The sequence below is a fragment of the Ochlerotatus camptorhynchus genome, unplaced genomic scaffold, assembly GCF_037179485.1.
Source record: "Ochlerotatus camptorhynchus isolate MF236.1 unplaced genomic scaffold, CSIRO-AGI_Acam_v1.1 ptg000200l, whole genome shotgun sequence".
In the NCBI taxonomy this organism is placed as follows: domain Eukaryota; kingdom Metazoa; phylum Arthropoda; class Insecta; order Diptera; family Culicidae; genus Ochlerotatus; species Ochlerotatus camptorhynchus.
This window is the reverse complement of record NW_027040690.1, coordinates 1,603,558-1,630,033: the sequence shown is the minus strand read 5'-3', so window position 1 is coordinate 1,630,033 and position 26,476 is coordinate 1,603,558. Positions and strand designations below refer to the sequence as shown.

General features: G+C 43.5%; 1 protein-coding gene across 2 annotated transcripts in view; it reads left to right on the top strand.

Annotated features, from left to right (window-relative positions):
• LOC135702816 (beta-alanine transporter) overlaps positions 1-20,510 on the top strand; it is a 54,953-nt gene extending 34,443 nt beyond the window's left edge. Inside the window, exons 7-8 of one of the 2 annotated variants that reach the window (XM_065223859.1) lie at positions 7,969-8,196; positions 19,849-20,510. In XM_065223859.1, coding sequence (XP_065079931.1) covers positions 7,969-8,196; positions 19,849-20,479 — 859 coding nt within the window. In that variant the 3' untranslated portion in view covers positions 20,480-20,510. Of the gene's footprint in view, positions 1-7,968; positions 8,197-19,073; positions 19,759-19,848 lie in introns of those variants that run through there. The other variant, XM_065223858.1, reaches the window with a different exon arrangement.
• Positions 20,511-26,476: the final 5,966 nt, after the last annotated feature.

The window sequence follows — 26,476 nt, the reverse complement described above, 5'->3', positions numbered from 1 at the left end:
GGCGGTGGATGAACCTGGAATTGGCTGGGCCGCAGCAACAGCGAGACGATGCTGAACTGTCCGACTGTTGGGAACCATTTGGATACTCGCGGGATTGGCTTGTTGGTTGTTGAGCGGAAGCGGGGCTAGGTTCGGTACATGTCGACGGGGCTGGAGAGCTGGGTACTGGACTTCCGTTAGTACAGGAGGCGAACGATGATTACGAAGGCGACCGAGTTGGTTGTTGATTGTGGCCTTCCGATGGATATTAATGAACTCCACTCGCTTGGGACATCCGCGATTGGAGGCTTGGTGGTTTCCACCGCAGTTGACACACGTTGGCTCGATGTCATCGACTTGCTCACAGGACGCAGTTGAGTGAGTTCCAGCACACTTGCCGCAGTTTGTCTTCATGTGGCAGTTTTTGGTGCCATGGCCAAATGAGAGGCAGTTCATACACTGCGTTACATCTCGATGTTGGGGTTTGTAATGCTCCCAACTAATGATGACCTGAAACAGGTCCCGGATTTTGGATCTCAGAGCCACAAGACTGGTGGATCCCTTCGTGAAATGCACCAGGAACAACTGATCACTGATGCTGGTGTTGTGGTTGGGACGCCGGTTCATCTGGAACACGGCCTCAGGTTGGAGCCCAAGCCGCTACAGCTCGGACTTCACCGCAGCAGCCTCAATCGACGGTAAAAAGCGGGGGAATCCGCTCTCTTCTTGCAATGGGAACGGCGTCACCATCACCATTTTCTTCCAAGAGTACTACATACTGGTTGGCTTGCAGTACTCGTTTACCGGCGTCATCCTGCAACGCGCTGGGCTTGATATCCACCTTCTTTGAAGGGCCCGCTGCTGGTTCATTGGCACGTTTACGTACCATTTGTTTCGTGTTTGCAAGTTCAATTAAACTTGCCAGAACGCGAGAAGGTGGCGACACTTCCACGGCGCAACGCGACAGCACAAATCGAAACAAAATTGAATCGAGAACTCGAGCGAAAATACGGACTGAACAGCTCGAGAGTCGAGCAAAGAATCAATAGTGCAAACGCACTGACTTTTTGACTTAAATGATCTATATTTCTTGAATTTGTGTGGTTTACATGTATAACTTATCAAGTGACACAGATGCGTCTTTTCAACTTTAGTTCCTGTGAAATTTCAATTATTATTAATTACAGTTCCTAGTCCTATCAGGCCTGTTTTAGAGAATGACCACCTTGGTGGGATTGGTTTGTTTGAAAATTTGAAAAAGGAGACTACTTATAACTACTATTTACAACTACAACTATCCTACAACTACTATGTACACCTAACCTACTATATACAAATTGCTTATCAAAGCATGTTCTGATAAATTACATTTTTGTGCAAATTTAGTCTTAATTTCGTTAATTAGTGCAAACGCACAGTTAGCTACCTGTTATATAGACAACCAGCTCTGCCGGTACCATATTTTCTCACTTCTCATTGGTTACTGTGTATAGCCAATAGGAAGCGAGAAAATATGGTACCGGCAGAGCTGGTTGTCTTGATCGTCAAGCAGTACAGCTTGGCTTTTGCTCGCTCTGACGAGTTGTTCGTAAGTTTCTAGTTTGTTCCAAACGTTCGCAGTTTAATCGCGTCGTCAGTAGTGTCGGTCGCTTCGTGTGATGGAAAGACAGCGCTCCCGGAGCAAGCTCCGTGAGAAAGCGGAGAAGAAGAACAGCGGTGAGGGTAGCTTGAGTGTACCTATTTCGAATAGGTACGCTACTCTTCCCACCGATGTAGGAAATCCCACCTCAGCCACGGTGAAGCGGTCTAAGAAGAGGAAGAAAAATCAGGGCCGGACTGGCCATCGGACTGATGGTGCGAGTGGACGGGACGATGCCACCGCGACGAACGTCAGCATCATTGGTGATTTTGGCGAGCCGTCGACAATGAAACTGCTGCCAGCCCAAGTGCAGCATAAATGAAGCTTCCTCCACTGGTGGTGAAGCAAGTGCCACTCAGCACGCTGATTGGCGATCTCTCATCGTTGGGCGTTGCAGCTGAGTTTAAGCTCAACAGGATCGGCACCAAGGTGATGGCCGTGAAATATCTGAAGGATTCCAAGGCGGAATTCTTCACAAACGACATCCCCGGTGAAAAGCCCTACAAGGTTGTCATCAGGGGTCTACCAAACTTCGACCCCAAGATGGTCGAAGCCGAAATCAACCGGTACAAGCTAGCCCCAATCGCTGTCTTCCACATGACAAGGAGAGTCGAAAACGTGAAGACGTACCCGGATTGTCTTTTCCTAGTGCACTTCCAGAAAGGGACGGTGACGCTCAATGCACTGCAAGCCATCCGATCGATTAACTCCATCATCGTACGGTGGGAGCCATACCGTGGCGGCCATCGTGACGTAACGCAGTGCCAGCGGTGCCTCAATTTTGGACACGGTACCCGCAACTGCAACATCAAGCCACGCTGCAGCAACTGCGCTCACGAACACGTTACTTCTGATTGCCCTGCGGATGGAGCCGTGGCGTTAAAATGCGCCAACTGTGGTGGTGCACATCAAGGTTCCGGCAGACAGTGCTCCAAACGCGAGGACTTCAAAGGCATCCGAAAGCAGGCGTCAAGCAACAATCAAGCAGGACGCAAGAAGGACAAAACCCCAGCATTCAGGACGGAAGATTTCCCGCCTCTTCGTGCTCCCCAGCAAAGACAAGCAAATGCGCGGGTGCAACCCGCTCCCCCTCAAGAAGCTTCCGGTGATTCTGCTGACCAAAGCTCTCCATCCCCCCTGGATTCTGGAGGCAGCGCAAAACAACAACCCCGATCTGTTCTCAGCAGACGAACTGATGGAAATTTTCTTCAACATGTCCGGTGCTCTTCGTAAGGGCCGCAATAAGCCCGAACAGATCCAAGATCCAGTATGGCGTCTAAACCGCTAAGTATCGTCACCTGGAATGCTTGCTCTGTAAGAGCAAAAGAGATTGAGCTTGCCGACTTCCTCCGCAAGCACAGCATCGACGTGGGCCTTCTTACCAAAACCCATCTAAAGTCTGGGGACAGCTTCTGGTTGCCTCACCACAACATTATCCGGCTTGATCGCACCAGCTCCAGGGGGGGGGGGGGGGTGTTGGTGTTGCGGTCGTCGTCAAGAAAGGAATAAAATACCACACTTTGTCCCATATCCGCACCTCTATCATCGAGGCCCTTGGTGTGCAGGAGGAGTCGTCGACTGTTCATCGCCGTCTACTGCTCTCGACACTGTGCCGCCAGCAGTGGACTAGCGGCTAAATTCAAGAAGGACCTGTCCACAATCACCCGTAACGGTTCCCGCTTCGTAGTAGGAGGAGATCTAAACGCTCGCCATGAGGCCTGGTGGAACAACCAGCAGAACCAGAACGGTCGTCTGCTGTTCGACCACTCACAGCATGGGCTGTACTCCGTTTAGTTTTCGGATAAGTCAACATTTATCTCACCGGCGGGCAGCCCATCGACGCTAGACCTGTTCCTGACAAATATCGGCTTGTCCAAGCCGGTAGCCTAGAACGAACTCAGCTCCGACCACCAACCGGTGGTGGCTGAACTGGGCTGCAACGTGGCCCCTGCTTCAAGCCTGCGCAAGGACTATCATCGCGTAAACTGGGCCCAGTTTGGATGCGTGGTAGACAGGCACATCATCGACAAGCCACCGCTTGACACCGTGGAGGACATCGACCGAGCGTTGGAGGGACTCTACCAAGCCATAACCGTGGCTGACGAGGCGTGCGTCGGACGAGTTCCTGTGAGGGGTAAATTGATTGCCATTGATTCCCACACCCAACTCTTGATTCGCCTGAGAAATGTTCGTAGACGCCAGTTTCAGAGAACTGGAGATCTAGCGAGGAAACGTGAAGTGGCCGATCTGAACAAAGAGATTGCTTCCAGAATGGTCTCACTCTGGAACGAAAGTTTTGGGCGGCTTGTCCAGAATCTGGACGACCACTCTAGACCATTCTGGAAAGTTGCCAAGGTCTTAAAGACGCACCCTAAACCCATTCCACCACTCAAATATAAAAATGATGACGATCGGCTCATTATCACCCCTCAGAAGAAAGCAAATGCGATTGGTGAGCATATTGTCAAATCGCTCCTGCTTGGCTCCAACATCCAAAGTCCGCTCGAAGTTCAGGTTGAGCAATGCGTACTCAACCTTGATTCCTCCCCTTGTGCCATCCCTCCGGAGGATAGAATCATAGTGGAACAGATTTGCTCAGCGCTGAAATGCACCAAAAGCATGAAGGCCCCCGGGCTCGACGGAATATTCAACCTAGTGTTGAAAAATCTCAGCATGAAGGTTCACTCTCTGCTGGCTGCTGTCTTCAACAGATGCTTGGAACTGCACTAATTTCCAAGTATCTGGAAGACAGCGAAAATCATACCTATCCGCAAACCCGGGAAGGACCCAACGCTAGCTTCAAGCTACAGACCAATCAGCCTCCTTTCAGCGCTGAGCAAATTGTTCGAGAAACTTATTCTAAATCGTTTGCTCAAGTTTGTCGAGGAGCAAAACATTCTCCTACCGAAACAGTTCGGGTTCAGGAAGGGGCACTTCACAAATCATCAGCTAGTACGGGTGATGAATAACATCCGAAGTAACAAGGCTGTATCCAAGTCCACAGCCATGGCATTGTTAGACGTTGAGAAAGCGTTTGACAATGTCTGGCACAATGGGCTTCTATACAAGCTTTGTAACGTCAACTTTCCTTTGCATCTTGTTAAAATCACCCGTAACTACCTCCAGCAAAGGTCGTTTAAGGTATCGTTGAATGGCTGCCTTTCAAACGCGTTCTCCATCCCAGCAGGAGTTCCGCAAGGAAGTCTGTTGGGCCCTTTGCTTTGCAGCATCTACACATTCCCCCCCCCCCCCCTCGGAGACGGGTGCGAATTCTTCCTGTTCGCAGATGATACCGCTATAACCGTCAAGGGAAGGATGTCTCGCGAAATAACGACCAAACTTCAACGATGCCTTAACGCCTTTGCTGATTATGCCACCCCGTGGAAAATCAACATCAATGCCTCCAAAACACAAACAATCATGTTCCTCCATCGGCAATCACCCAAACTAAAACCGGCTCCCTCTTGTACTGTAATTATGGATGGCACAAGGGTTGAGTGGTCCGCCGAAGTAACCTATCTCGGGATGTTGTTTGACAAAAATCTCCTATTCCGCTCGCATGTGGAGAAAACCGTAATCAAGTGTTCCGCCTTGGTTAGGTGTCTGTATCCGCTGATTTGCCGTAGATCCCGCCTCTCAAGGGTGAACAAACTGGCTGTCTACAAACAAATAATAGCACCTGCGATCCTCTACGCAGCTCCGGTGTGGGAATCATGTGCACAGACTCACCATCCCCACGTCCAGTCACGATGTAAAACTTTGGACCGGGAAGCTGCTTAAAATCGAGTTTGACGTATGTTTCGTCATCGATCAAAATGCAACCTTTATGTTTCGTCAAAACACGGTCGTACAAGAGACTTGTACGCTTTTTTTACCACGAAATTCTGCTTCATGTGCCGGTTCGGATGTTTACTGGCTTGGCAGGGACTTGTGTCCTTCCCTGGCAAAGATGTTCCGCACCGTTTGAAAGTTGGCGTTGTACCTTCTCGCCACATTTCGGATCGAAAGACTGGGGTTGGTTTTAACGCACCTCAACACCTGCTGCGCAGCTGATGATCCCTGGTTTCAGTTTTTTCGCTGGTCCGCTGATTCCTTTTCACACTCAGGGTTTCCTCGTAGGTTTTGAGTACTCGATAAACTGTTGTTTTTGGAATCTTCAGCACTTTAGCCAGCTTGGAACCGGACCACTCCGGATTTTCCAGGTGTTTGTAAACAATAATTTTTCTTCTTTCGAGTTTCATTTGACGTTATTTATGAACGCGATCGACTACTTTGATCAAACTTGCACCAGTTGTTATCTATAGAAGTGTAAACATACCACTGTGAAAGATTTTCGATCCCCAACACTAGAGGCGAGTTAGCGGCGCGCGAGGGGTATACCAATTTACTTTTAGTCAGCCTTTAGACTATACCAAACAACTTTGTCGAAGCTGCAACCCACCCTAATGTACATCCTTGGAAAATGGTCATGAAAACAGAAAAACGTAGCAAAACACTGAGATACTTTATTAGAAAATTCATTAGGCATCCCCTTGGATGAAGTGTATATGTAACAGTAGGGTATAAGTTTCTGAACAAAACTGCCCACCCCCTTAAAGATAGTGTTTGAAAAAATATAAATACGGATCCCAAGTTATAATTCAACAGCCTTTTTGGTTATTGTGGTTTTTTTTAACGGCAATAAGCAATATTTTGAGTTTAAACACCGAAACTGACATGAATGACCATAGCAAAAACAATAAAATTACTGACCAAAGCACACTACTGACAAATGGCTCCGTGTTTGCGGGAAATATTTAGGTAAGCCGTGAACCCGCATGCAAAAGTTATGAATTGGTTCGTGTCTGATCTTTTCTGGACAAATTATTTTTATCTAGATCAAAAAATCCTATGGGTTCGACAGTTCGGATCACTGCACATTTAAATCGGCCGTTTACGATTTTCGGGCTTAAGTCAAAATTAAGTGTCCTATCGGTTTGTCGGTGGTTTAAATACAGCATTTACAAGTGTAAAACATTCTTGATTAGTAGTTCAGTTTTATGCTGTTTTGAAAACCTTTTAAAGTCAGACGAGAAAATCAGAAAGTATCTAGTTTTCAAAATGAATTTAATGCAGCACTCTACCCCTTTATAAAACTGTTCAGTAAATCATTCGGCGTTTGTCTTATTGATGTCACGACAAAATACTCCATAAAGGTTATCATAAAAGTTATTATAAAACCGTTCGGTTTCAAACGGGATCAAAAAGCATATATTGATGCGTTTTGGTGTCAATGAAGTGTATCACAAAACCTCCCACTGTTAACAAATAAAACTAAAAAAATGGATTCGCCTAGAGACAGAGAAAAACATAATCGAGTGGGGCTTTCAAAACAACTTTTTAACAAATGGCTTATGGAAAATTAATGTTCATGCTATCGCCATTATATTATTATTCCATTTGCTGTTTACAATCTTAAACCACAATATGAGTTTCGATAATTTAAGTAATTTTTTCCACTTTAATGATGAGGAAATTCATGAGGATTTTTTACAGATTCATTTTTGAACAATGAATTTGGCAAGATCAGACGATATTTATGTGTCCCTTTTTATTTTGATTGATGCTATCCTTTTAGTGCGCAGAACAAGCGTCAAAGGCAAATGGCACAAGTATTGATGCCAAAAGGCTTTTATTGTACTCTTAATAAGGATTTAAAACGGTTCTCAATGCATTCGTCATATAACCTTTTTACAGTAAGTCATTCTTGAAATGTTTCGATAATACACTCTTTAGAACCTTCTTCAAGGAGGGCCAACTAGACAGATTCTAGTCTTAGTGAGGTTTTGGTGGATGTAATAAAGGCAAAGCTATCTTGACCAGGGTTTTATGAATGATGTTTTATAGAAGCCTTGTAGTACTTCATAAAACGTTAAATGTTACTTGGGATGTAAATCATTTAAACGAAGATATAGCGATTTTCTTTCTGCAGCAAAAATTCGCATTTTTAGAGGACTGTTTAACATTAAAAAAGTTGGAAAATTCAAACAAAAAATTTATGGTGAAAAAACGGTTTGTTCTCAATTTTCTCCCTTTAACTTCGTCCACTTGAGAGATAGCAAATTGTCGTGTTGCAAAAAGTTTGTTAAAATGACTTCATATTCAATGTTTCCATACATGTTCATCAATTTTAACAATACATAAGAAAGATAATTTTTTTTAACTGAGTGTATACTCCCCTTACTCAAACATTATAATAAAGGACTCAAAAAATGAAGTTATGTGTTTGGATTCGCTGGTCTCAATGCTTCTATGAGCTGTTATTCATCTCTTATCTCTAATCATTCTCCCTCTCTCATTCGTCCGTTTAGATACTTGATTGAGTCCCCCCGGTGGCTGGCCACCCGAGGACACTATAAACGATCGATGGTGGAGCTGCGGAAGATTGCCGCCGTCAATGGGATCCGCGAGCTGCCGTTCGACGAACATTCGCTCGAGAAACTTCTGTCGCACCGCAAAGTGGAAACCGTTTACGGGATGGCGTCCCTCTTCAGTGGCTGGCGGATGGCGAAAAATACCATGCTCTGCGTCGTTTGCTGGTGAGTAGAAGAACCGTCCACAGTTGGCTTTTGTGGGTATCTCGTCGTTGAGTAATTTCGTGTGCATAGTGGTGTTTATTTTGTGTCAATTTTGTTTATCAAAGTTTCCTGTTGCTGTTGTGTTTGTTCGTACAATATTGTATGTAAAATTGAAAGCCGACGAATTTTTCGCCGACTCGACCAGTCGGGATTTTCCTTTTTTGTCAATCGTAAATGCAGTAAGAATAATGTTTTTTGATACGTCATCTTTCGGTATAAAATACGCCTTGAAAGCGAATATTGGTCAGTGAATTAAAAATAGATTTATGACTTATTACTTACAATTAATTTTTGAATGCGTAATGCGGTTTTGTTTTTTATATATTATATTTCGGTAAAAAAAACTAAAACTAAATCTTATCTCAATATAAAAGGAATTAATCGTTGCAATTGAGGTTTGCAATGATTTTTTCCTGAAATTATTAACTATTTTATTGGACATTTGTTTCAAAAACTTTGGTTTCAAATAAAGAACGAATATGAACAATAATTGCAACGCTACCACCACCGGCTCCATCAAAACGGTCATTTTGATAAATGAAATAATTTGCGTCCCTTTCAACCTTACGGTCAGGTTTAAGAAACGTTTCAGTTATAACGGCAATATGCACGTTATGAACTCTCAAAAAGTTAAATAGCTCGTAAATTATCTCTAAGAAATCGAGCATTCCAATTCAAAATATTTAATGATTTAAAATCCATTACTGAATTTCAAAGTCATGACGATATTGTTCACAAATTTACTTCCAGTTTGAATAGCATCAAACATGAAGTTAGTTTTTAGCATATCAGTAATCATGTTCTACTAGGAGATTACAATCAATCTGGTTTAGTTTGGGACTCTTCAAGAAACGGTCAACCAACAGTAGATGTTTTGCAATCCAACATCTCTGTCGCTTGTGCTGCATTATCGACGGATTTAGTCTTCATGGCCTAACACAAATCAATACAATCGACAACCGTAATGGTCGCCTCTTGGATCTAGCTCGGGTGAATGATACGACACTTGAAAGATACTCGATATCAGCGCCTACAGCGGCCTTTATCTATTCTCGATGCTGATCACCCTCCGTTAACAGTCGAAGTCAACGTTTCTAGAGGTTTCGATTTTGAGGACTTTCCCGAAGATCTAGGTAATGATTTTTGCAGGGCAGATTTCGAAGGAATGGTGGATCCACTTTACCATACAGACGGGCACATTTGGACACTTCCGGAAATGTGAACGATGATGTTGATTGCTTCACTCGGATTATGCATAACATCATTGCTGATCATGTTGCTTTGCGTAGGCCTAGCCCGAAGCCAGCTTGGGGAAATGCACATCTGCGACATTTGAAGCAGCTGAGATCGAGAGCACTTCGGAAATACTGCAGATCTCGTTATCCATTCGCTAAGCAGGTATTCAATCGAGCTAGTATTAGACACGGACATACAATTGCTTCTTGTACAAACGCTACACTCTACGTATGCAAGACAATCTTAGGAGAAAACCAAAGATTTTTTTTGGAAATTCGTCAACTCCATCAAGCGGAAGGCAATCATTTCACCAGTACCTTATCTGGTAAGCGCGAGCAATTCACTAATCACTTCAAGGGTGACTTCAATGGTTCTATGTCATCTCCAGCTCAAGTCGAAACGTCTGTTCATTGGGAAATTTTCAGATTTCTCTCCAACAGGTTAAATCTGCCATCGATAAATTAAAATACTCCACATCACCTAGCCATAATGGTATTCCGTCATGTATCTTGAAGAGATGTTGTGATGCTATGATTAACCCTCTGACTCAACTGTTCAACATTTTCATGCGTGAGCGTAAATTTCACTCCAGCTGGCACTTATGGCACTGGGTGAGGTTTTGGTAATTTCCTCCAGTATTTCTGAGATGTTCCCACTTCACTCGGACATGGAGCATAAAGCTAGCTTTTCCTAAGTCCATAAGTTTGTTTAGTTCACGAGACTTGAAGTGAACTAAATAAAAATCATTAGACATCCCGTTGTGCGAGACGCCAGGACGGGATTTCATTTTCATGTTGATTACTTGGATTGGCACAACTCCAAGTAATTTCGTCAGTTCATATTTGATTTGATCCAGGGATTCACGAGTGGGCAGACCGTTCAAGACAACCTTGAACACACGTTCAGCTTTGGTATCGTTAATAAATAATGTGTGCTACTCCTCAGTAAGATACTTGAGAAGACGTTTGAATCCGTCTAAGGTTTTAGCCAATACACGGCATTCACCCCGACGGCCAATTTTAAGTGAAAACTTAAATTTAACGAAGTTCAAAAGTTCCGTGCGAAAAGCCATTGCCATTGATTCGGGAAAATTTATTAGAACTTTTCCTGGATGATGGATCATTCTCATCATCCGTGTGCATATCAAATTGATTGCTCAAATTAATTTCACCAGAAGGGAGATCCAGAGATCGTCATTTTCTTTTGCTATTAGGCACCATAGCGCCAGTAAAACGTTTATCCAAATCGTCTTCCAAGCAGATTACTATAAGAATCTGAAGGATCGAAGAGGAATTTTCCAAATCGATATCCAAGCAGGATAACCTCGAGTAGGGTTCAAAGAAGGATCGAAGAGGAATAAGATTCGAACAAGGTAAAAAATTTACAGGTTGAGCACTGAAAAGTGCTGTTTGTTGTAGTCTTAGGTAGCAGTAACACTTCCTTCAGCAAAAAACAAATAGCAAGAAAGCACGATGCTGACTGCTTATATATTTCTTTATTTATTTGTTTGTTCGTCATTGGATAAATCGTACACGGAAACAAATCCGATTCCATTTTCATGAATAAAAAATAATGAAATGATAAAAACTTGCCATCCCGTGAAATAGTAACAATGATGCATGATTTCGGGATGGAAATTCATGATTTCATAATGCAGAGGAATCCAGACCACTAAAAGCGTTACACGTACTTGGCAAACCGTGTTCATAAACCGCACTACATAGGTATCTCTTATACGCCTTTTGTCTTCCGTCTTACACGAGTACTGATAGTCCAGTGGTAGAGGTTCTTGGTTTGAATCCAGCCTGATACTTTATTTTATTCTTTTTACATTTTTGTTAAAAGTTAAACCCATGAGTTTAGCTCATGATTGCAACTCGGATGATTCATAATTTTGGGAATGTTTGCTGCATTACGCAAAAGTTGTTCATGATATCATGAATATTATTCATGGTGTATTTTCATAATAAAAAAGTAGAAGGGTCTGTACCTAGGGGCACGAACGGAAGCTTGACGTAGGACCGCTAGTGGACGGAATAAATGTGAAGAGCATTAAGTTCTTTTAATTGATCAATTATCTATTATCTCAACTCTTTCCGTTTTTGAATTGTAGGCGTACCAAATTTGTAGTAATCTTTTTCAAAGAGAAAGTTGATTATGAAAATTAATCAAAATCACTTGCACCCCTGCTTCCAAGTTTGTGTGGTCGTTGGGGGCTTGTGATTCTGAATATGGGGAAACAAGCACAGATAAATTCTATTCCAACTCTTTACTGATGTAAGCTTAATAGGCCCTGAAAAGGGCCGTTTTATTGAAGAGGACATCCATGGCCACTTACGCTTGGCGTGTTTAGTGTAGGTGACAGCATCTTGGACCTCATTTTCCAGGAACACCTTCAGCACACCTCGTAGATCAGACCGGAGATACGTTTGACACCGCCACGGCGAGCCAGACGACGGATGGAGGTTATCTCGAAGAATTTGCGATGACGATTGGCATCTACTTTGCCACGACGAGTCAAAGCCAGAAAAAGAGGAAATTGACGAAAATTTTATTTAGTCTCGGAGTAGTACCAATAGTGAATCCAATCTTTACTTTTCTCAAATTCGGGAATTTTTCCCTGGAAAATCCTGGAAAAACATGAGGCAAATTTACTCATCGCTGAGTTCCTGCACTTTATTTCTTATTTCTGAGATAACTTGGGTCGTTCTCATTCGCCGTGATAGATATCGTCGCCGGTGGTTAGCGTGATTACCTCTCACCCCAGCAGGCCTGGGTCCAATCTCAGTCGGTGCCACCGGCATGTTCTAAGGCATAACAGATCTGGGAGCTGCCTCCCTGGCGTCGGTAGCATTGGAGCTCAGTATGGAAAACAAATCTCGCGTCACTTTTCAATAGGTCCTATCTACATTGATCTCTCTTCATCGACACTCTCTTTCGTAAATAACTCGGCTTCACAAATGTTTCCTGCCGTCTTCGTCGAATTAGATGCTAGATTGTTGCTTCCATCGAAAATATCCGGCCGTGGCGATTCAAAATTGATCAAGATAATTTGTATCCCTGCTTCCAGTTTGATTACATGAGCATTTTGTGTCGTCGTTGGTTCTGAATATGGACAAACAGGCAGATGAATTCTATTCCTACTCTTTACTGTAATAAGCTTGGTGGCCCTGAAAAGAGCCGTTTTGTTGCCAAAGTTGGTGATGATTTAACCTCCGAAACCAAACAGAGTACGTCTCTGTCACTTCAAAACGTAGATGACATCCATGGCCGCTTACGCTTGGCGTGTTTAGTGTAGGTGACAGCATCACGGATCTCATTTTTCAGGAACACCTTCAGCACACCTCGTAAATCAAACCGGAGATACGTCAGACACCTCCACGGCGAGCCAGACAACGGATGGTGGTTATCTTGAAGAATTTGCGTTTGGTTCTGAATGATGAGTGTGCAAAATATTACGCAATTCCATCCTCCCTAGTCGCACGCGCCCGAGGATCGGAGGCGAATGCCACTTCGACTTGTTTCGTCTACTTACTACTCTCTGACGACTGTGCTTTGGAAGCAGCATATGCATGTAGGTAATTGGTGGATTTGTTAGTTAATTCGACGCTTTTGGACAATGCTAGACATTTACCAGTTTTTCAATAGTTTCTTGTTGAAAATCAACATTCGGAAGCATTGTTATCGGTGCTAGCCATATTTTTGATCGATTGGCGATAAAATTATTGAAATTGGACCAGGGGCAGCTGAGTTATTAACGTTCAAAATCTTTTTTAATTTGTTACATGTTCCATTTTCGGTTTTCACAAAGTGTACCCCCATATAGAAATCAAAGACGTAGTCCTACGTCAAAAATACGCTGTGTTCATGAAATCATGAGTCATTTTTCTCATTTTGGAGATCGGATTTTTTCCCGTGTACAGACTACTAGGTTCTTAATCCTATTAATCATATTATAGATACAGATGTAAACCTATTGTCATACAACTGATAAAGCTGAGAATTTTTAACAAAAGGTACAAAGGCATCCCGACTTTTCTTTAGTTTTCGATATATCGATCTTCAAAGACATTCATATGAAAAATCGATAGCGATCGTCACCATTTAATGAATAAATGTAAGGATACTAAAAGCCTGATCGTGAATCATTTATAAACATCTTTATCAAAATGTTGCCACTAATCGTTACCTATGTAAAAATATCGTGTTGCCAGATCAAAATATCGATTTCTCTTGTCAGATCAAAATAACAATACACGGTACTGATATTTTTGGGATTTTTTTTTTTATCTGCATAATTGCTAGGTTTCTGTGCCATCTAGGGTGTACTGATTTCTTTGTTGGTAGCTAATCCTCGGGTCTACAGTTGCTGTTGATGAGCTTCTTAACGACAAGGCAACACACACTCTAGTATATTACTTACTTAAGGGTCCTGTGCACCACCAGCGGTGCAAAGGGCCAACGTGAAAGACTTCCATCCTGGGCGGCTGCTCGCTTTTGCCTTGACCTGGGCCCAGGTCACATTCCTATCGACTTGCTTAATTTCCTTATTGAGGCTCCGCCGCCATGAGCCCCTGGGTCTGCCTCTGCTGCGATGTCCTGCTGGATTCCAATCCAGCGCTTGCTTGCAGATTTCGTTTCCGCCCCGTCAAAGTGTGTGGCTGACCCCCCTCCACTTTTGCTCTCGAATTTCTGTTGCTATCGGCTTCTGATGACATCGACGATGGAGCTCGGCATTCGAGATGCAGTTGTGAAATCACCAGGCACGAATTATATACCGCAGGCATCGGTTGATGAAGACCTGCAGCTTTTGAGTGTTCTCCGCTGATAACCACCACGTCTCGCTGGCGTATAACAACACAGATTTCACGTTCGAGTTGAAAATTTGGATTTTGGTGCGTTGACTTATCTGGTTGGATCTCCATACGTTTCGTAAACTCGCAAAGGCAGCCCTAGCCTTCTTGATTCGTGCACCTATGTCGCTCTTGGTCCCGCCGTCTGACGCTATTTGGCTGCCAAGATATTGGAAACTTTCGACCTTCTCCACTGCTTGCCCCGCTACCGTAAAGTTGGAAGGGTTGCCCGTGTTGATATCCAACGATTTGGTCTTGTTGACGTTCATGGTGAGACCCGCCGCAGAGGAGCGTTCGGCTAGGTCATTGAGCTTACTCTGCATATCAGAGCGCCGTTGTGCTAGTAGAGCAACATCATCAGCCAAATCGAAGTCGTTAAGATGCTCCATGGTGATAGGCTGCCAAAGCAGCCCACGGTTTGGTACACGGTCAATTTCACCTACCATGATCTCGTCGATTACGATGAGAAACAGTAGCGGTGATAGTATTCATCCTTGTCTCACACCAGCGACTACCCGGATAGTGTCGGACAAGGCTCCGTTATGCAGAACTCTGCACGTGAAAGCCTCATACTGCGCTTCGATGAGGTTGACGATTTTATGGCGCCCCACAGATTCTCGTGATTGAGACGGTCGAAAGCTTTTTCGTAGTCAATGAATACCAAATAAAGGGACTCTTGGAATTCATTGAGCTGCTCCAGGATGATGCGGAGCGTGACAATATGGTCCACACAAGATCTTCCGGCACGGAATCCTGCCTGCTGCCTTTTGGGAGTCACGTCGATCTTCTCCTGTATCCGATTCAGGATAACTTTGCACAGAACTTTGAGAACAATACACAGTAACATGATGCCTCGCCAATTGTCGCACACAGTCAGATCCCCATTCTTTGGGACCTTCACTAAGATGCCCTGCATCCAGTCGGCCGAAAATGTCGCGGTGTCCCAGATATTACAGAATAGTTGATGCAACATCTGTGCGGATAGCATGGGGTCAGCTTTGAGCATCTCCGCTGATATGCGATCGACCCCTGGAGCCTTGTTTGATTTCATGCTTCGGATAGCTGCTTCAATCTCCTGCAGTGATGGGGCCTCGGAATTGACGCGAGTGATGCGCCGCACCCTAGGCGGATCATGCCGAGAAGTTGATGGCTGTTTGGCCGTCGAAACTTGAAGAAGTTGTTCGAAGTACTCAAACCAGCGTTTCAGCTGGTCAGTGGGGTCGGTAAGCAATTGTCCAGTCGTGTCCTTCACTGGCATCCTCGGGTTCATGCTTGCTCCACTCAGGCGTCGTGAGATATCGTAGAGGAGGCGTATATCGCCAGTGTTTGCGGCTTTCTCCCCTTCGTCAGCCAGGGAGTTCACCCACGCTCGCTTGTCCCGTCTGCAAGAGCGCTTGACTTCCTTCTCTAGAGCCGAGTACCGTTGACGGGCTTCGTTCTTGGCTCCTCTGGTTCTCGCCCGCTCTATCGCGGGTTTTGCTTCTCTACGCTCCTCAATCTTCCGCCAGGTTTCATCTGTGATCCACTCTTTCCTCTGGGTGCGCAGCTCACCCAAGTTGTTCTCGCTTGTTTCTATAAAGGCATTCTTGATGGCCGTCCATTGTTCTTCTACGCTGCCACCTTCTGGAACGTCCGCAGCTCGAGTCTCAAGTTCTTGAACAAAAGACCTTTTTACGCGCTCGATCTTCAAGTCGGCGTGTGTTGAACCGCCGCCCGAGTCTCTCCTCCCGTCGCTGGATCCGCACCATGCGTAGGAGGCTTTCGCCGATTATTAGGTGATGGTCAGACGCGATGTCGGCGCTGCGTTTATTCCGGACATCAAGAAGGCTCCGTCTCCATTTTCGGCTGATGCAGATGTGGTCGATCTGATTTTAAGTATGTCCATCACGGGAAACCCACGTGACTTTGTGCACTGGCCGATGGGGGAAGAGCGAGCCCCCGATCACCATGTCGTTATTGCAACAAAATTCTGCAGCTGACCGTTCTCGCTCATTTCGCCGAGACCATGGCGTCCCATGACACGCTTATAGTCCGTGTTGTCGGAGCCGATCTTCGCATTGAAGTCGCCAGTGTAGATCTTGATGTCACCCTTTGGAACCTTATCCACGACGGCATTCAGTTGACTGTAAAAATTCTCCTTTTCCTGTAGCTCGGCAGCATCGGTTGGCGCATAACATTGGATTATGGTAAGGTTACGAACCCGTGTTATAAATCTGGCAACGATTATCCTCTCATTAACAGGCTCCCACTTGATCAGCGCAGCACTTGCCTGGACGCTAAGTAGGAGACCAACTCCACGATGGCGGGGAGCGTTTTCACCTCGAATATCACAGTATAGTAGTACCTGTCCCGACGACAGTTTGTGTTCTCCAAAGTTTGGCCAACGATCTTCACTCAGTCCCAGGATTTCTAGCTTCATGCGTCGCGCCTCGTTGGCGAGTTGTGCCAGTTTATCCTGCTGGGCTAACGTCAATACATTCCATGATCCAATTCGTGTCCGTTGTTTTCCGCTAAAAGTCGTTGCCGTTATATCAGTTCGATGTCTTTCTCTGTTGTGATGGGGCTGCCATCTTAGGTGTAGCTTCCGGGGAAGAAAATTTCTTATTCAGCCGCTGGATGCCAGTCAGACGCTGTTTGGGCCGCACCTACATGGTGAACAGACGCTCGGGTTGGCTCTAGTATATGGTGTTTTGAAATTTATGTACATCTTTTCAAGCATGAATTTAAAATTTATTTGTCATATCCATAACCAAAGTATCAAGTTCCCTCATTCGGTTCAAAATGCCGAGAATTCTACCACGCTTGCTATCGCTGATTCTTAAGAAATGGCTGACAGCGTATCGACGTAAACTTAAAGAACTATAATGGCAAACATTTGTATCATCGTGGCCATCGATCAGTCTTCCCATTAATTTTCCGGCAGATTATGCTTCTTTCGATAAAGAAACACATTTGTCGATAACTACTATAATCATTGCCATCTGTCATCTAGTGTGTATCAAACTCTCTTTACCCAGCGATGCAAATCGATAACAAGGAGATTATAAATGTGCATCGATGGTAATCTTTATTGTTCTTTGCCAAAGTTCAACGTTACGATGGTATCAGTATTCAAATATTTTTAGATGAATATTTATAAAGAAAACTATAGTCCTTGTGACACATCTAAATTAGAAGAAATTGAGTATGGTAACTTTTTAGATTACTATCATGCGACCGATAAAGAAATTATCTTAAATGTAAGTAGCGATCAATAAAGGTTTTTAAATATATTCATCGAAATCAAAGAAACTTGAAAGTAAAGAATTACCGATATTAACCTTTATTTTTGTATAAAGTACTTTGAAGAAGTTTCACGAATGGTTGGTCGGGATTAATCATTTCACGCAAATTTTTTCCCCTTTGAAGTGGTTTTCTTATACCTAATTTGCCACTTATGGCAAGTCCGTCCCATAGAAACTAGTAAGCCGAGAAAAAACGCATTTGAAATTTGCCGCATACCATTGCTACTTATGTAATGGGACAAGCCGTACCGCTGATTTTCCAAACTTTTCCAGAACAATGTTGCAAGCGTATTTTGATGTAAGAGACACAATATAATCTATTGTTACAATGCAATAAAATCTCTATTGTAGCAACTGTTCAGAGGCACATTTCCAAGTCTATTAGACTGATTCAAAATTTGACCTTTTCGCTCCACAGTGCTTAAATGGTTTCAAATCGGGTCCTGATTAGCCTCCCAAAGTCACAACTCATTTGGTTAGAAACAGATTTCGCACAAGCCATTTGAAGTTTACATGTAAATTACTATGGGAAATATCAACTTTTTGTTCATTGCCTTCTAGTCTTTTTCCATATTAAGCTGCGAAACAGTTCGATAATCATTCTTATAGAAAATTTTCTCAGCTACAACTTTTCTGAAGATCTCTATGTAAAACCAGACAGGAAAAAGTTATTAATTATTTAAGAGATTGGTAAACTTATGACATGATCAAGCAGCTGCTCTGTATTTTGCAGTGTGACATAGTAGCCATGATTTGTGTGTCCTATTCAACGCCCCAGAAACACCAATGTTGCCTGCTGAGCAGTTAATTGAGCATGATCATAAGACATCAGCGCATTGAACCATTGATAACTTTCGATCCTTGCAAAAAGTGGTCTTGAGCAAAGTTGTAGCTGGGAAAATTTCCTACAAGTACAGTTGAAAGTTTTTGAAGCAGACCGATATGGTGAATTATTAGATAGACATGAATAAAAATCTTGGTTTTACCATAGTAATTCCCATACAAACTTCAAATGGTTTGTGCCACCTCAGTTTCTCACCAAATGGGTTCAAATTTTGAGAGGTTAGTCAGGATCCGATTTGGAATCGTTTAAGTATTGTGGAGCGAAAATTTCAAATTTTGCATCACTCTAATGTTTATCCATCGATAGATTCTGTCAGCATCTTCCGGTAGTTACTTTTAACGTTCGCCGGAAACTTTTGTCTGACTTTATTGAAAGTTCTATGAAACCTTTCTGAAAAGTTCCCATAGTCATCTACTGAAATTTTTTTATTAATTTAATATCGTTACAGTTTATCAATGTCAATGTGAAGTGTTCTATGTATCGTCGAGTGTTCTCATAAATAAACATTAGTGTTCGTCTTTCAATGCAACAACATCTTCATTGTGCTTTTTCCGTGCTGTAGTGGTAATTTTATGTTGAAATAAACCACTCGTTTCAATAATAAAAACATTCACATTTTAGGATCGTAGCCAGCATCACCTACTTCACGCTGGTTTTGCTCAGCTCTCGCTTGGACGGCAATCCGTTCGTCAATTTCCTGTTCCAGAGTGCCATCGAACTTCCGGCGTACAAAGTAGGTCAAATACTTTCCGACAACCTCGGAAGACGTGCTTCCAACTCGATGGCCTTCCTCTGTGCCTCCTTCATTTGCATTCCAATCGTACTGATGATACGTAGTGCGGAGTACGAAACCACCTCCATTGCCTTGTCCATAGCCATCAAGTTTTGCGTCAGCATTAGTTTCTTCGCTGTGAATCTGCAATCGATCGAAATCTACCCGACTTGCCTGCGGCAGACGGGACTGGCGTTCGCAGCCATCATGGCTAACCTGTTCGGTATTTTCGGGCCCTACGTCGTCTATCTGGGAACGGAGTACGACGTACGGTATCCGTTTATAGTGATAGGTCTTATGTCAGTTGTTGGCGCTATCTGTGCATCGTTACTACCGGAAACTCTTCATCAATCGCTGCCAGAATCGATCGAACAAGCGCAGAAGTTCGGCAAGAATCAAGGCTTTTGGACACTACCGAAGAAACCCAGGACGAACAAGAGTGTCGAAATTGGTCAGGAAATGGAAGAAGGCATGCGGCTTAAGGATCACGATGAGCATGTCCGGTAGAAATAAATAAAGAATCAGCGTCCAGCATTTTGCGTAGTATTTACTGAAAAGATGACATTTCACTAAGATCTCTTCAAATCGACAAAATGGATTTTTAACAACGCTCTTCTTTTACAGGATGGTCGTCAGTCTGACCTACTTCACCATCATATTGCTCAGCTCCCGGATGGATGGCAATCCGTTCCTGAATTTCCTGTGGCAAAGTGCCGTTGAGCTACCTGCCTACAAGATCGGCCAATGTCTCTCCGACAGCCTAGGTCGACGGCTATCCAACTCGCTGGCATTTCTCCTTTCCACCGTAATCTGCATTCCGCTCTACATGATCGCTCGCAGCTCCGAGTACGAAGCCATCACTATCACGCTGACGATTGCCATCAAGTTATGCATCAGTATCAACTTTTTCGCCGTGAATTTGCAGTCCATCGAGATCTACCCGACCTGCCTCAGAAATACGGGACTTGCTTTCGCTGCCATCATGTCAAATTTGTTCGGCATTTTGGGGCCCTATGTGGTCTACCTGGGAACGGAGTATGACGTGCGGTATCCATTTTTGGTGATTGGGACAATGTCAGCTGTAGGAGCAGTTTGCGCTTTGCTTCTTCCCGAGACGTTACACAAAGCTCTACCGGAATCAATCGAGCAGGCTCAGAAGTTCGGTAAGAATCATAGTTTTTGGTCCTTGCCAAAGAAGGTCAAAGTATGCTCGGTAGAAGAACTGGGATGTGAACTTCGAGAACGTAAACATTAGAATTGCAATAGTGATTAGGACGTTGATCGTTAATAAACACGTTTAATTTAAAAGTCACACTGTAAGTTCAATTACCAAGAAAATAATCTGGCTATTAAACTTTTCCATTCGTGAAACAACATCAGACACTTTCTGCCCACGAAAATAATCGGTGAGTAAATATCTACCTAGGATCGTTTTTTTTTTCGTTTGCTACCTTTGTTGACGCATCGTTTATCCGACTGCTAATGTAGGTCGATGATGATACTGACAGCAGTCGGTGGTGGCCTTCGAAGAGGGGCCTCAGCTGTTGTGCTGTTATTCTCCATTTAATTTGCATAAACATTGCTACCCAGACCTTCCCCTTCCCAGAAACATCAACAACAGCAACAGCAGAAAAGGCGTCTTAGTTTTGCATCAGCCGGAAAAGCCGATGGGGAAAAAAATCGCAACCACAGCGAGATGCTTGAGAATGTGATGCGATTCTAGGGATTGGGAAAAGGATTTCAGTTTCAGTCGTTATTTTGCTTGGCATTTCTCATAGGAGAAGCCCCATCACGGAATGGATGTAAAATTAATGCCTGAGTTACATGTTAAAATCCGGGGAAAAGGAAGTGAGGGCTGCACATCTTGAGATTGTAGATAGAGCATTTCAAAGACTTTTCGCTCGATTACGGAATGTTTGCTGTGCTGTAGGTTTTTATTTTTTATTTGTGCTTTTTCCCGACAACCAACGATGGTACGTTAGTGTGATTGGGAAAAGGATAATCCCGGGGAAACTATAACATGACGACCCTTTTTTTTTGTTGCTATCATCATCCGTCGTTGTGCTGTAGTGCTTGCTTATGGCTATTGCCGTTGTTCGTTTTTACGACGATGTTTACAGCAACACTTAGGCAAATTGATTCCCCTCTGTTTGTCATGGTTTTACCGATGTTTGTGTAAGTCAAGTTGGGTATCGTACTGCTGCAGGTTTGCGTTATATTTTTTCAGATTTTTAAATGCAGAAACCCATTACCATCCGCAAGATGACACACCGCATCACCAGGACACGGTTGCACGAATACCTGTATACTTGATGTACGTTCCCAAAAGGCCGTTAAGTTTCGGTCATTGGTTGAACATTTGCCCCATTATACCCCTTTCACATTACAGCGTATATCACGTGATATACGCTGTCTTGCAATGAGCACTCATACATCTAGTCTTCACCGGAAATTCTATGTATGAGTACTCATTGCAAGACAGCCTATATAAGGCTGTAATGTGAACGGGGTATTAACAACAATCAATACGAAACTAACGATTTTAAATTGGCTCACCACTTTAGTAGCCTATTGGTCCCAAGCAAACGATTAACGTACCCTATTCTAGTCGAAATTCTAGTACTACGCAATGTTTGTTTTGATTCGCTATGAAAGTTTGACAGATAAAATGAGGGGTTATTGGTTTTTCCTATGTTTCGAGGGGTGATTCGATTAGCTTGGGACCGAAGAGAGTGCCAGAGCTGAGCCAAAAAGTTGAGCACGTTATTTCGGGACCTTCTAGTCTTAGAGTTACCTCTATGGTATTAACCTTACTAATAAAGTGACATGGCCAAAAAGACGTTCGAACAAGTGAAACTAAAACGAGAAAACTGTTTTTAACGTTTAGCGAAATAGAAAGACTGCATTTATTTATCGTCACTTACAAAGTTGTCAAGTTGGTTGTAAAAACAAAACGAAATTCACATACACATACACGCAGCAGTTTGACAGTAACACAGGGTGGTCCAAACCCGCCTGGGGTGTGATGGAAGTGCGATGATTACAGAGATTGTAATTCTCAACACGCCCGCTCAAACGCTGCAATCTTGTATTCCAATACTCGACCGCAACTTCTGGAACGCTGGAGCAGGTAGACCTTTCGTGAACTGTTCTGTTCACCTTAATGCTTCCGGCCTCGACAAGCTCTCGCACGTAGAAGTACTTAACGTCGATATGTTTTAGTCTTCCAGTATCCTTGGGATTTGAATCGATCCTCATTGTGGATTGGTTATCCTCGTGAAGTGGTACTAGACTATACAATCTCCAACCTAAATCCTTCATCACACGTATCAACCATTGGCTATGACACGCTGCTGCACAGAGAGCAATAAGTTTAGCTTCCGTAGACGAAAGTGATACTGTGGATTGCTTCGTCGCGAACCAACTAACTGTCGCACCAAAAACCTTGAATACAGCTCCCGAAACAGACCGACGATCCGTTATATCATAGACCTCCGAAGTAACATTTTAAGTTTTATGTAATACTACATTCATAAAACTCTGGTCAAGGTTATTTTGTCATTAATGCATCCACCAAAACCTCATTAAGACTAGAATATGTCTAGTTGGCACACATTTTCGCATTTAAATATTTATTGCTAAATTTACCAAAATATAGTTAAATTCAAGGAAATATTGATTGAAAAAATCGATGATTGTAAAAAACAAGCAAACTAATTGTAACATGGCCTTGGCATAAAAGTTGATTTTCATGGGTCATTTGTGAAAAAGTTGTTTTGCTTTCAAGAATTCCTTAAATAAATAAGGTTTTAAAATGGCTTTTATGAAGAAAACTTGTATTTCTCGAAAGCCATTTTGCTTGATCCTAACCCGTTCAGATTTATGGCAGCATTTATGGAGGCAAAGTTGCCTGCAAAAAGTTAAACGTCAAAGTTTGTTTATTTTTCGATATTTAGTTGCGCTGTGGGATCCAGGGTTCCTCCAGGCGGTTTTCTTCCGATGGATTGGGAGCAGTTACTCAGATAGTTTGCTATACTGTTTTGCAACATTTCGGATTTCGAACAGCTGGAAGCGCAGTCGTTCCCGAAAAAGAACCCCTTCTTCCGGATGGTTTACGAAGAGTTGATTCTTTCGCCGAATAAAATCGCTAATATGGATCGGAAACCAGCTAACCTCTGCTAACAAACAATTTCAGAGTTTTGCTGTCGTTTGTTATTTCGTTTGTTTTCTATTCGCAAGATCTGGAGAAGGCTGGTATTTTTTTCAACTTTCGACAATGTTATATGAATTCGAGGGGCCCGCTCCCTTCACTCTTCTCCGCCAGATGGTCAGTCGTTGATGGTGTGCGGGTTCTTCTAAAGAAGAAAATTTTGCTGAAATCAACATGAATTTTTCATCCTACTTCGTCCATGCTTCGAGATTACCTTGTCATAAATTTGGAAACTATGATGAACCATTTTTTTAAGCTGTAATTGGGGAGTTAATGATCCACTTAAAAAACCTAAAAAGCAACAATAAATGCTTTTTGCTCTAATGCAAAACCTAATGGTTTTATGGTTGCTTTTGCCAGAATATAAAAGGTTTTTAAAACATTAATGAGCTGAATTACTAAGCAGGAATGTTTTACACTTGGAAATGCTGTATTTAAACTAAATGGATTGTTCATTACCGTAATAAAACCATCATAAATCAGAGTGGATGCCAAATGGTTACTGAATTGTTACTTGAGCCAATCCGTATCTGAATACGCTTCCAACAAAGGTCCATCGTATCTCAGCATTCTCCGCAGGTGAGTCCAGTGTTCTTCGTTGAAGCAGGTTTGAAACTGGCTTAAATAGTTTGCCGCTGCAGCCAGATCCGGCCTCGTTGTCATGAAGACGTACATGATACAGCCCACGAGCATAATTTTCTTGAACTCATCTCCTTTTGCAAGTCGAAGCCATTGGCATGATAATAGGACGACAATTGTCCATACCGAAACGAATCTCGAAATAAATTTTCTGGCTTATGCGCATGATCTTCTTATCAGCATCACGATCAATTTTCATTCCCAGAAAATTCTTGACTGGTCCTGCAACGGTCATCTCGAACTTTTTCGATAATGCTTGCTTGACTTCCAGTACGATCTTCTCCGAAAGGCTGACCACGAGTACATCATCTACATATAGCACCAGTATCACTTCCCTGATCCACGAGCGTACAGATCACTTGCACTGCGCTTGAAATCACGTTCGGCTCACTTGCTTCAGTCCATAGAGCGATTTATTCAAGCGACACGCCATGCCATTCTTGTGACCGATATTTCCGCCGACAATGTCCCGTTAAGGAATGCCGTCTCGACATCCATCTGATGTACGGCCATTCCTTCTTGATTTGCCAGCGCTAAAACAGTACGCAAGGTATCCAAACGGGCCACCGGAGAATATGTTTCTTCGTAGTCGAATCCACGTTTTTGGCAGAATCTCCTTGCTACGAGTCGCGCCTTGTACGGTGGTGGCTGATTGTCCTCCGTTCTCTTGATATTGAAAACCCATTTGCAAGTAATCGCACACCGACCCTTCAGAAGCTTTGCCAAGGTCTTGTTCTTCACCAGTGAATCGATTTCTTCCTGCATAGCTTACTGCCACTTCGGCCAATCACTTCTTTTCTGCATTTCTGACACTGACTCAGGTAAGTCTTCAACGTACACTAAAGCGTTCAATGCGAAACTGGCATAGTCTACCTCATAGTCTTGATGCCAAGTAGGCGCACTGTGATTCCGAACCGGTCTACCCCCAGGAACGGCTTCTTCCGTCTACTCGCGACCGACCTCTTCTTCAACCTCATACTCTTCTTCGGATTAATCACTTTCTGAGTCACCGTCCACATCTCCGTTATCTTCTTCAAAATCCTTGTCAATTCGACGTATTCGGATCACAGACACTTCAGCCTTCTTCTTCTTCTTCTTCTTTTTCATCTTCGAATATTGTACGTTCTCCGGAGATTCCACAAAATCGACGTCTCGAGCAGCCACGATCGAGATGTTTTTATGACAGGTGGACAGGAACTGACGGTCTCCCAGTGTTGGTGAGTTCTTTGCCGTTAATGTTCACGAAAAGTTTACTATTTTGCCATACAGAAATTCAAAAAAAAAAATATTTTTAACAAAGGTTGGATTTGGACAGTTTTTGACCTGATTCATACGGCCGGAAGGTGTATGCTGGTCACAAATGCCGTGCCAAACTGATGTCCTACGCAATTAATCAACCTTCGATGTGAATTTTGCTAATCTACACGAGGAGCATTCATTATAGCAAAACTTGCCATAACAAAATGGGCATAAGGCTTGTACTCGAAAAAAATGCACCCTTTTTATCCGTGTGTAACTTTTTTGTCCGTGGTAATACTAGTTTGGAGTGAATTGTTTACATGTGCAAAATTTCATAACAATCGGTTCAGTGGTTATTGAGTTGTCATCGAAACAAGAAGAAAATCGCCTGAGAATTTTTGCGCGCCGTCATGGAAAATCCGACTGCGACCATGAGATGGATCGGAAGACAACTGGGAATCACCCATACAACTGTGTCTCGGGTGGTAAAATCGTTTAAGGAGTCCCAGACGACCAAGCGGCGGGCTGGAAGTAGAAGAAAATAGAAGACAGCTGACCCTGTGAAGGCCCGGAAGGTGTTGGATTATTTCAAGCGTAATCCGAACCTTTCGATTCGCGACGTGGCTCTGAAGGCAAAGTGTTCCGCCTGGTTCGTTCAGCAAACCATGAAACGAACTGGGCTTCGTATATTCAAGGTCCGGAAGACCCATGTGTGCATGTGTGTGGTTATGGATGACGAAACCTACATCAAGGCAGACGCAAAGCAGATACCGGGGCTGGAGTTCTACGTTGCCAAATCACGGTTCGATGTCCCGGAAGACATAAGGAAGAAGAAAGTGGACAAATTCGCCAAAAAAATACTTGGTCTGGCAGGCCATATGCCAATGCGGTTAACTGAGTAAACCGTACATCACAATGGGTACCATCAACAGCGAAATTTACCGCACCGAGTGCCTCCAGAAGCGTCTGTTGCCCTTCCTGCGGTCCCACGGAGGCGAGACATTATTTTGGCCATTACGCGCGATCGACGTTGGATTGGTACAGAGACAATAACGTTGTTTTTGTACCAAAAACCGCCAACCCTCCAAATTCACCAGAGATTCGTCCGGTGGAAAGATTTTGGGCCATAATGAAGGCCAAAGTTCGAAAATCGTCCAAGGTGTT